This window comes from Prunus mume, linkage group LG2, assembly GCF_029339155.1.
Source record: "Prunus mume cultivar Tortuosa linkage group LG2, ASM2933915v1, whole genome shotgun sequence".
Taxonomy (NCBI): Eukaryota; Viridiplantae; Streptophyta; class Magnoliopsida; order Rosales; family Rosaceae; genus Prunus; species Prunus mume.
The window spans coordinates 28,796,650-28,807,493 of NC_142699.1; the positions used below are offsets into that span (position 1 = coordinate 28,796,650).

The window sequence follows — 10,844 nt, forward strand, 5'->3', positions numbered from 1 at the left end:
AAGGGACTTGACACATCATTCCTTAAAATAAAAACTCAATTTACTGCTAAATGATAATGTGTCAAGTTTAAATCCTTGAAATTAAATTTTAATGAGACAGCATGTGGAGAACGAAAATCAAGCAGATCATGTCTAAAAATAAATCCCAAACTACAATATCAGTTATCCAATTTATTGGATTATATAGATATATACTGATCCTCTGCACTCGTTGAAGATTCTGTTGAGTTTTTAGTAATTAAAATATCACTATATATAATATTATCTGTCGCATTATTTGATTATATCTTGAATTTATATTTTTAAGTCTCTATTTGAATGATTATACACGCAAACCATTCATCTAGATCGTGGCCCAAGTTACGTACTTGGATATTTTGGCATTGTATATTGTTGGCCCTACTGGACAAACTAATACTGCCAAACAGCGTTTATTTACAATGTAGATGGACTAGGAAACTTCTGATCAACTATCGTTTAATTTAATCCCATGGTTGGGTGTAATCTAAGATAGATTCCTTATTCATAACCCAAAAAAGAGGAAGATAGATTCCTTATTTAAGAAAAGAAATAACCATATATTACTCTTGGTGCTTTTTCACAATTCAACTTAAACCGTCTATTATGTATGTCTTTTTCAACGATCATCTCATCGCAGAGTATCGTAATGTTTGAAGATATGTATTTACATATTTTAGGGAAAAAAAATGTTATATTTCTATTTAGATCGGTGCACTAGATGCTAGGTTATATTTCATGAGTTATTGACTTATGAGGTTTGATAAGAATTTAAATTAGGTTATACCTTGCGGCTCAAAATCTTGTGAATTAAGAAATTTTTTGAAGCCAATTAAAGTCTATTTATTTCCTTTTGCGTGAATCGTTGCTTGATAGTCAAGTCGAACCTTGGTGATGAGTAGAGACGACCCTATATAAGTGCTTTTATCAGACACATTCTCTAACCTAATCTCATCATAAAGAGAGAACTGAAACATTTTCTAAGAGAGAGAGCAGAAACCTTAAGTCGTTCGTGTCTTGTTGATTGTGTTGCTGTCGCTGATGCTACCGTTAAACGAGTTCAGAGGCTGTGTATTCCAGAAAATGGTGTCAGGTATGTTTATATGCATTTTAGTTTTGTGTGAAAGATTATGGACTCAAATAGAATCTAACCAAAAAACAAAAAAAAAGCCTGCTGAGAGCTAAGATTTTTGGGGTAGACATTACAGAAAAAAGAAGAAGAAGAAGAAAAAAAAGAATAAATTGCTAGAGGACGTTAAGTTTCTTGTTAATCCAATTAGGGCATTTTATTTCTTTTTAAGATAATTTATCAACTTCAAATTCTTAAGATTAAATTTTAATGGGATAACGTGTGAATAACAAAGGTCAAATAGGCAGAAAAATCAAAGCATATGGTCAAAAAAGTAAGAAGGGTATGATAAGATTTTTATATATATAACAATTGACAGACATATTGTCTTTTTAGTAATATAACAATAAAAAAGTCAATCATAACTTTTAACTCTTGTATGGATAACGACAATTGAAGTCCCCATTATTGAAGCAACATGTCATAATATAAAGCAAACTTGTGTATTGGCATTTTAAAAAAGAAAAAATACGTTGGTATATGTTTGTACAGATACGTTTTCCGAATGAAAAAGCATTCAATCGAGGTCTATAAAAAGGCTACTGGCTTTGGCAAGTGAAGTGGGAAGACCAAGTTCAATAAATTACAGAGAGCTAACTAGAGCTGCACAAACAAAGGCATGGCAGCTGAAGAAGGTCAAAGGGTCGATCAGTACACACAAGATGGGACTGTGGATCTTAAAGGAAACCCTGTCCTTCGATCCAAGAGAGGTGGATGGACTGCTTGCTCCTTTGTTGTTGGTACGTATCTCTCTCTCTCTCTCTCTCTCTCTCTCTCTCAGTTTATTGCTCTGGGAAGTTGTTAATTTGGCTAGAGTATAAATGGTCTGATTTCTGAGCCAAGCAACTCTTTTTTGTGATGAGAAGTTTTATTGGTTCTATGTCTGAAAATTTGCATGAAGAAGATATTAAGAAGTCAGTGGATGATGAAATTGCATGAACTTTCACTGATTTGCTTAATTAATTACCAGCTTATATATTATCGTGCGTTAATTGTGATTGGTTGACTGATCTGGCTCATGAATGAATGAGGGTGTATATACCCACTCTCCCAACCCACACCACACCAGCTATCTCATTACCTACTCAGAGAATCCACAATTTATTTCCCCATTGCTCCCACACCACACCTATATCACTACCTAACCCAACACATATAGTTAGTTGGCTGGCTAACATTGCTTGCATTTACACTGCTGTACTCTCTCTCTCTTTCTCTCTCTCCCCCCTAAGCACACAAAAACAAACAAATAGCATTGCACCAGCTTCCATACAAGTCATAGGTCAGCCACATGATGAAACAGATTCCCATTTCTATATTTGCACTTCTTCTTTTTGTCCCCTTGGGGGTCTTGAAAAAGTGTAGACTAACCTTACTACAAGTTAAACCTACAACTGTTTAAAATGAAATGTGTAAGTAATCAATCTTAGCCACCCAATGAAACTGATAAATATCTTTAATATTGCTTTCATTATTTTAAGAAAATAATATATTTCAAAAAACAATTGTTGCTTTAGATATTTATTTTGTCTCTGGCTTTCTACAACATCCATGCACACATATCGATCAATTCAAAGTAACACAGAAGAAATCAACCCTTTGTAGATAACTTTAAAAGTAGTACATCGAAAACTTCAGGAGATGTTAGTGTAAATAATTCTAATATATATCCATATGGCCAACTTGGACTTTAAATGCATGCAATTTCTTCCTCCCAGTTGATTTTCTTTGACTTGTATTGCAGTGTATGAGGTGTTTGAACGAATGGCATATTATGGAATATCGTCGAATTTGATCTTGTATTTGACCAAAAAGCTTCACCAAGGGACTGTGACTTCTGCGAATAATGTGACCAATTGGGTTGGCACCATTTGGATCACTCCTATTTTGGGAGCATATGTGGCCGATGCTCATCTGGGTCGGTATTGGACATTTCTCATTGCTTCCATTGTCTATCTATCGGTAAGTCGTTCAAACCACTCATGCACTTGTGACTGGTCTAAGTCAACATATTTGTTTGCACCGTCCATTTCTACCAATGAGTTCAAACGTACATGTGTCGTTATTAACACGAATAAAGAATTGAACTCGAGTACGAAAAAACAAGCACGTAGTCTAATTGGACTAATTGCCTGCTACACGATTATCTAATAAGAGAGTATTTTCGGATTAATGAAATACAATTCGAAGTGGATCCTACAAATGTGTCATTTAAATAAGCTAATTTGAGGGATCTCACGATAAAAGCTCCATATATAATTATTGAAACTTCAATAATATTGCTTTGATTGGATTGGTGCACGAAAGTTCATTGGCTTGGAAAATCTGTGTTTGTAAGACAGTGGTAGGAAGACATCGCTGTCATCTAGACTCTGTCTGATGTCACAACTGGGCGACTAGTTTGAATTTTTCAGGCCGGCGCCGGTCATATGTATATTTTAGGTGTACGTCTTTTTCTACATAGTTGTCTACGTCTATACATTTTCGTCTTAGCCTTACAGAGTATACAGAGCTGGATTTCTTGTATTTTACTCTTGAGTCAACTATACAGGTCCACATTAATCAACCCATGCATGTGGATATGGTCCAAAACATTTTAGTCTAAGCTAGGAGACATACGTACGAGGGGCATGATGATGTCAAGATTGGGTTGAGAAAAATACAAGAATGACAAATTAATTAATTATTTATTTGATGGGGCTTAATTAATTATCTAATCTCATCATTTGTTTTTGTTTTTGTTTTTTTATAATTAATTTGCAGGGAATGTCTGTATTAACCCTAGCAGTTTCACTTCCTTCTTTGAAACCACCTCCCTGCCGAGATCCCCATGTCGAAAACTGCAAGAAGGCCTCCCCATTACATCTAGCTGTGTTCTATGGTGCCCTCTACACTCTAGCCATTGGAACAGGTGGAACGAAACCCAACATATCAACCATTGGAGCAGACCAGTTTGATGATTTTGATCCCAAAGAGAAGAACCAGAAGCTCTCCTTTTTCAACTGGTGGATGTTCAGCATCTTCTTTGGCACACTCTTTGCCAACACAGTTCTTGTCTACATACAAGACAATGTGGGCTGGACCTTGGGATATGGCCTTCCAACTCTTGGCCTTCTTATATCTGTTATAATCTTCTTGGCTGGCACACCATTTTACAGGCACAAGGTGCCTACTGGCAGCCCCTTCACAAGGATGGCTAAGGTCATAGTTGCTGCAGTGAAGAAATGGACTGTGACTCTGCCTAGTGACACTAAGGAGCTCCATGAGCTTAACTTGGAGGATTATACAAAAAAAGGAAAATTCAGAATTGATTCCACACCAACCTTAAGGTTTGTAAATATACGTTCATTGACTTAGGCTTTTTTTTTTTTTAAGATAACTCTGTTCTGAAGATTTGGTGATGTGGTATATTCATGCAGGTTCCTCAACAAAGCTGCTGTGAAAACAGGCTCAAACAGTCCATGGAAGCTATGCTCAGTAACCCAAGTAGAGGAGACCAAGCAAATGATACGAATGGTCCCAATCTTGGTAGCCACATTTGTACCAAGCATTATGATTGCACAAGTAAATACCTTGTTTGTAAAGCAAGGCACCACCCTTGATCGAGCGGTCGGGAGCTTCAAAATCCCCCCTGCAAGTTTATCTGGATTTGTGACCCTCTCCATGCTTGTCAGTGTCGTGCTCTATGACCGGTTCTTCGTCAAGATCATGCAAAAGTTGACAAAAAATCCTAGAGGAATCACTCTCCTTCAAAGAATGACAATTGGAATGCTTCTCCACATTATAATTATGGTCATTGCATCTCTAACTGAGAGGTATAGGCTTAATCTTGCAAAGGAACATGGCGTAGTAGAAAATGGAGGACAAGTTCCCATAACCATATTGATTTTACTTCCCCAATTTGTGCTCATGGGAACAGCTGATGCTTTTCTAGAGGTTGCCAAAATTGAGTTCTTCTATGACCAGGCACCCGAAAGTATGAAGAGTCTTGGGACTTCTTATTCCATGACCACTTTGGGGATGGGAAACTTTCTTAGCAGCTTCCTTCTTTCAACAGTTTCTCACATCACCAAGAAGCATGGTCACAATGGATGGATTCTGAACAACCTAAATGCTTCTCATCTTGACTACTACTATGCATTTTTCGCCGTACTAAACGCCTTGAACTTCATTTTCTTCTTGGTTATGACTAAGATGTATGTGTACAAGGCTGAAATTTCGGATTCGATAGAAGTACTCACAGAAGAATTGAGGGAGACAACCTACAAGCCATCTAACAAGAATCCTAGACATAGCTAAAATATAAACAACCTACGCTGCAGAAATTGAAGATGAAACTGAAATTGTTGACAGTCCCCAGCTCAGTTTGTTAAAAAGGCCTTTAACAGAGCTTCTAGATAGGAATGGTGGATCATGGTAGTGTGTGTAAGGGAGAGGGGGAAATATAAAGCTGTGAATGCTTGCTAGTATTTGCCTGTAAGTACATCCTTAGAAGTTAAAATATATAGTACTTCCAGTTCTCAAATGAAGGATGTGTTCATGAATATCTTAGAATATCTGAATAGAAACAATTTCTTGAAACTCTTGTCAATAACTTTAATAATGGTGGTAGGACAAATATATTCAGAGTTCAATTTGTTCGGTAAACTTGGATGAAGGATAAGAAAAATGACCTTCACAAACTCCATTTGCCCAATGCCTACAAATAATAATAACGAATTTGTACAATCATCTCTCTATCCCCAGCAATATATTGGTTTAACATTAAAAGTTCAGGAAATTTGGATACAATGTGCCCCCTCACATTTCCCTCAAATTTTCTTTTTGGTCACGCTGCTGGAAGTTAGTACTAGAATGCACCGAGGATACAAACACACTGATTTCAAAATGTACATGAAAATTCATCCTCATCACCTCCTCTTTGCTAGCTGGAATGTCCTCTTTAAGAATTGGTTTGCTGCTTTGTCATTCCTGTGGCACAAAACCCTCAATATTGTGTTTGGATCTGACCTGTTCCATCTTCCTGTTGTTGGAGGCATGGGCAGCCTTTGCCCTGAACCCGCAACTCCAATCCCACTCGTTTCGCAAGTCACAATGCTGAAATCTTCCATTAGTTGTTCAGTACATTGCCCCATCAATTCTGTCACCCCTTCCGTTGTCTCCCCTTCGTGTTCCACCACATCCTTGGCTATCAACCCTTCTCCACAAGTGCAAAAAACCCGTTTTAAGCTGTCGAAGTCTTCCTCAATCATCTCATGGTCAGTTCGGTAAAACACCCGGGAGCTTCCTCCAGCAACCAAGACCATAAGGAACGCTTCAAAAGAAGCCCTCATTACTTCTTTTATCGCCAAGGGCTGAGCCCTGTCAGTGAGGATTGCACCCAAGAGAGTCAGGTTCTGCTTGAGAATCCGCAATGCAGGTTTAATTCGTGCATTGGCTACATCACCAAGGTAGAGGCTATCATAGAAGACAGAGTTTGAGTCAAGGAAGATCAAGCGGTAGGCAGCTACTTCTGAGACATGTTGGCATGCTGCTTGGATGGCTAAGTGGGCAAGTTCAAAGTAGGAAGAGGCATTGCCGTGATTCCTGCGGCTGTTGGAACAACGGCTACGGGGTGTTGAAGGAACGATTTTAGGGGAGAGGGAGAGGTTTTTGTCAAGAGAATGAAGGTGGGAAAGAAGATAGTGCAAGGTGTTGAGGCGGATGTAGAGGCGTTGCGTTCCTCTGCTTGTTGATGGGCGAGGATTGTTACCGTCATTTATTCCATTTGGGTGACAATCTTCTGCTCCAATACTACATGGGCTAGCTTTTTTCCACAGTTTGAGGAACTTCGAGTCCCGGTTACATCTTGTTAGAGGAGGAAGCGTGGGGATATAACTTTGTTTCGAACCTGAGATAGAAAGACTTTGATTAACTCAAAACCCTCCAAGAATCTTTAACTGCTACCAAAATATACTTTGACATAAAAAATATGGATATTAAGAAACATGTAATGTATCTCCATGATCTTACCGCATGAAGCAACAAATGTAGTATAGTCCTTGAAAAGATGCTCCAACCCATTAGCAAGATCATGAACTATATTTTCGGTAATTCCTATTGGAATTTCAAAGAAGTCCTCCACTGTTTCCTTGGCCAATTTCATTAGCTCCTCAGCTGATTGTGCATATGGCTCCGATTTGGACTTCGGATTCCATGTCTGCAACACAGATAACTTGTTCAAGTAAGTCAATTTTAATAAGATTTGATTGTAAAGCAAAGCTTAAAACTTACCTCGCTTTCTTTTGCTCTGTTAACACACTCTTTCCCCGCTTTCAATCTCTCATTAATCCATCTTTTCAAGAGGTTCATAATGATTGATTCCACTTCATATGGAACCATCTCTCTCACAATTGCTTTGCCACCATCTTCACATTCAGCAGAGTCCTCAACCACCATTTGGAGCAGAACCTTTTCTAGCTTTCCTGCCCTCTGCAATATCTCAACTGTCTCAGATGTAAGCGTGGAGACCCCATTTAAGTATTGCTTTAGTACAGCTCCATAGCAATTGTGCAGTGTCACGGCTGCGACCCCAGCTGCAGTTGTGTGCCACCTCTTCAGTATGGGACTGAAGCTCTCCCTCTCTTTCAAGGCTAAATCCTCTGTCTCTTTGGCCAGTTTAAGCAATGCTTCAGTCACGGCGTCCTCTGCCACTTCAGTGACATTCCCAGCTTCCATAATCTGTTGTAAGGCACAAAAAAAAGGGAAGATTAGAAGCAAATCAGACTTATTCAACACTATGTATAATGGGAAATGTCTCTTGTATGCTATCTCACCAAATTGTAAATCACAACTGTTGATTAAGTGAAGTCACGTTAGAATATGAAATTTTAATTAACAGTCTGACAACATAACGTATCAAAAACTAATTAACATTACTCAAATATAGTAGTAATTAAGGAGCACATAAATACCTTTTCAAAAGCGCTTTTCATGGAAGATCGAATGTAGTAATCCACACGATCACCGGAGTTGTCCACCACCTTAATATCACCTTTCACTCCTCCTCCCCTTTCTGTGATTGTAACATCTTCACCCAAGATCTTGGAAGAAGACAAGGCCAAAGGGAGAAGGTTCTCAATTTGGCCAACTGTTCCCCTCTGGAAATAATCATGGTAGCTCAACAATTTCTTTTCTGCCCACCCCTGCATAGAGCTCAACACCGAAGACAAGATCTTCACATACAAAGCCTCCCTATCCGGCCTCTTGGCATTGTTCGCAACTTCAGCCAACATGGCATGTGCAGCACACAAAAGGTCAGGCTCAATCTGCGCGGTTGAGACGTATTGCTGAAACAAAACCCATGTAAAGCACACGTTGTGTATTGGCCTAGTGATCCCCAATGTCGACCATGTCTTCTTCATGAGCTCGAGGAGCTCATCGACTTCGTCGAGTACTAATGTCTCGTCTCTGATATCGAAGATTGAATAGAGAAGAGAAATATAGATGTGGATGTTGAGGGGGTAGCCATCAGCCCAATGACAAACATCTGTTGGAGTTCCGTTGGAGCTGCGCCATGATAAGGAGACAACAGAGTTGCAAAGGGTTCTCATGGTGTCTGAGTTCTTTCCAGTGTCTATGGCTTTGGTGTCAACCGATCTTATGATATCTCTAAGACGCATGGCGAATGTGTTGGACTTGTCTAGTGGGATTGAAGGGTGGAGAAGGAGGCCGGCTTCGAGGATCTTGAGTTGCCGCTTTTGCCAGAAATGGTACTCGTGGGGGTCGTTAAATTCGGAGGGTTTTAGGTGCCGAAGGAGCTCGAGTGGGAGGATTATGGTCTCTGCTCGCCTACCCATCTGCTCATTAAGAAGATGAGTAAAATTATTTGTACCATATTTACACAGAGGGAAGTAAAGAATCACAATTGTAACGAAAGTGAGATTCACCATCTCCAGTGTGCAATCAAGGCATTCTAAATTCCTACGATACATTTTATATCACTTTGTGTCTAAATTTTATATTTTATATTCATTAATTATCATGCAAACAAACACACCTGACTCACACAATGTTGCATGTGTTTATATACATATAGAAAATAGAAATGTATACGTACTTGGCCTACGAGGGTCCTCATGAGCGTCTTCCGGAGCCGATTATCGCTCCCTTCCGTGACCCTCATCTGCTGCCTCATGATCTCGGCCGACGTCATCGGCCGCCTCGGCCTCGATGGTGGCACGGTGAACGATATCCCGGGGGACCCACTACTATTCGATCCATTCGGAGAGGAGGGACTCGACCATCCACCATTTCCGGCGCCCGACACCATCCTCCTCGACGGCGACCGCTTGAGCATCTTCAGCCCAAGTGCCCGCTTCACACGGCTCGTCGGGGTCGTCACCACCCCATTGGGCTTCGACCCCGATCCGGACCCACCCCCATCCCCACCACCATTGTTGTTGCTAGTGCTATTATTGTTCTCGTGGTTAGAGTAGAAGACGAGGGCGTTTCGTCCCCCGAAGCCAGGGGCGGAACGACACGCGGTGAAGAAGATCTCGTACGCGGTCTCGCGTACGTCATCGCGGTCTATGCCCTCGAGCTTGCCAAAGGGCCAGATGAGGTCGGGGTCGGAGTCGTGGTAGTCGGGGCGGGGGGCGAGGAAGGAGCTGCATAGGGAGTCACGACGAGCGTGGTACTGGTGGCCTGGGCCCATTGCAGCTGCGGCGGCAGGCGACGAAAGGAGAGATGTAGCGGTCGGAGTCAGATATCCGGCGGGGGAGACAAAGCGGGCATTTCTCTCTTAAAAGAGGAGGAAAAAAAAAGAAAAGGAGAGAGGATTTGAGAGGCGTGCGTATGTGTGAGATGATTTGGTTGGTTTTGTGTTCGATTGGTTATGATTTATGACAGCGGTTTTGTGCGAGGAAAGAGAGGCGAGAGCCAAATACAGGAGAGAACCAAAACGCTGTTGTGCGAAGAAAACGAGATGCAATGCGACATAGATAGCAAAGTCGCTTCCGAATATTTCTGCTCCTTCTTAATTATTATTATTATTACTCTCTTAATTATTTCTTTAATTGTTTTTGTTTTTGCTAATCTTGGATTAGATTAATATTCGTCTTCATCAAACAAACAGATTGATCTTTTAAAGCTAGTTAGATTCTACTTACACTCCAGCTCATCTGGAGAATGATTTGATTTAGCTTCACACGTACTTGCCTTGGTGTACCATAAATTTGTTGGTTTCCCTACATTATTATCCACTAATCTCTTTTTGGTAATTGAGAGCATTATTTAACTGTAACTTGTCTGTCTTTTCTGTTTATGTTTATGCGCTCTACTTGCCACGACGGCTTGACGTACTGGCTCTATCTACACCTCATGTTTACTATTTCTCTGTTTGGGGAATTTTGCACTACATGATTGTAACACTGCACACAGCAGTGTTACGCATCCATCCACTTGTGTTATAAAATCAATAGGTACCCTAAAGTAAAATTTCGTCATCCACTCATATTATAATATGTCGATGACTAAAATTACGTGGGTAGTTCTAACACAATGAGATAGAGCTTGCATATGGGGTAGAGAAAAAAATAAAAATAAAGCATCAATAGGTATGGACATTGGTGTCCACAAAAGGGGTTTGTATTGACAATTTTCGTACCCAATATACTGAAGTGCTAATGCAAATTTTTTTTTTTGTACAAGCAATCTA

At 40.1% G+C, this 10,844-nt stretch overlaps 2 protein-coding genes across 2 annotated transcripts; one reads left to right on the forward strand and one right to left on the reverse strand.

Annotated features, from left to right (window-relative positions):
* Nucleotides 1-1,661: 1,661 nt before the first annotated feature.
* Nucleotides 1,662-5,728, forward strand: LOC103323912 (protein NRT1/ PTR FAMILY 5.2-like). The gene is made up of 4 exons (XM_008225933.3): nucleotides 1,662-1,887; nucleotides 2,892-3,109; nucleotides 3,911-4,476; nucleotides 4,567-5,728. The coding sequence occupies exons 1-4, from the start codon at nucleotides 1,767-1,769 to the stop codon at nucleotides 5,444-5,446; spliced, it is 1,785 nt and encodes a 594-aa protein (XP_008224155.2). The 5' UTR covers nucleotides 1,662-1,766; the 3' UTR covers nucleotides 5,447-5,728.
* Nucleotides 5,719-9,990, reverse strand: LOC103323913 (protein unc-13 homolog). Its single transcript, XM_008225934.3, has 5 exons — nucleotides 9,246-9,990; nucleotides 8,101-8,985; nucleotides 7,421-7,867; nucleotides 7,160-7,346; nucleotides 5,719-7,037 (listed from the first exon to the last, which is right to left on the reverse strand). Exons 1-5 carry the CDS (start codon nucleotides 9,840-9,842, stop codon nucleotides 6,058-6,060), a joined length of 3,096 nt encoding a protein of 1,031 aa, XP_008224156.2. The 5' UTR covers nucleotides 9,843-9,990; the 3' UTR covers nucleotides 5,719-6,057.
* Between the last annotated feature and the right edge of the window lie 854 nt (nucleotides 9,991-10,844).

Bases quoted from the DNA above. Each gene is read 5' to 3' on its own strand.
- LOC103323912 (XM_008225933.3), top strand. From the start codon at position 1,767: ATGGCAGCTGAAGAAGGTCAAAGGGTCGATCAGTACACACAAGATGGG. The intron at 3,110-3,910 runs GTAAGTCGTTCA...ATTAATTTGCAG, and splicing joins CTTCCATTGTCTATCTATCG to GGAATGTCTGTATTAACCCT. The intron at 4,477-4,566 runs GTTTGTAAATAT...ATATTCATGCAG, and splicing joins GATTCCACACCAACCTTAAG to GTTCCTCAACAAAGCTGCTG.
- LOC103323913 (XM_008225934.3), bottom strand. From the start codon at position 9,842: ATGGGCCCAGGCCACCAGTACCACGCTCGTCGTGACTCCCTATGCAGC. The intron at 8,986-9,245 runs GTACGTATACAT...CTTAATGAGCAG, and splicing joins TGAGGACCCTCGTAGGCCAA to ATGGGTAGGCGAGCAGAGAC. The intron at 7,038-7,159 runs GTAAGATCATGG...TTTCTATCTCAG, and splicing joins TACATTTGTTGCTTCATGCG to GTTCGAAACAAAGTTATATC.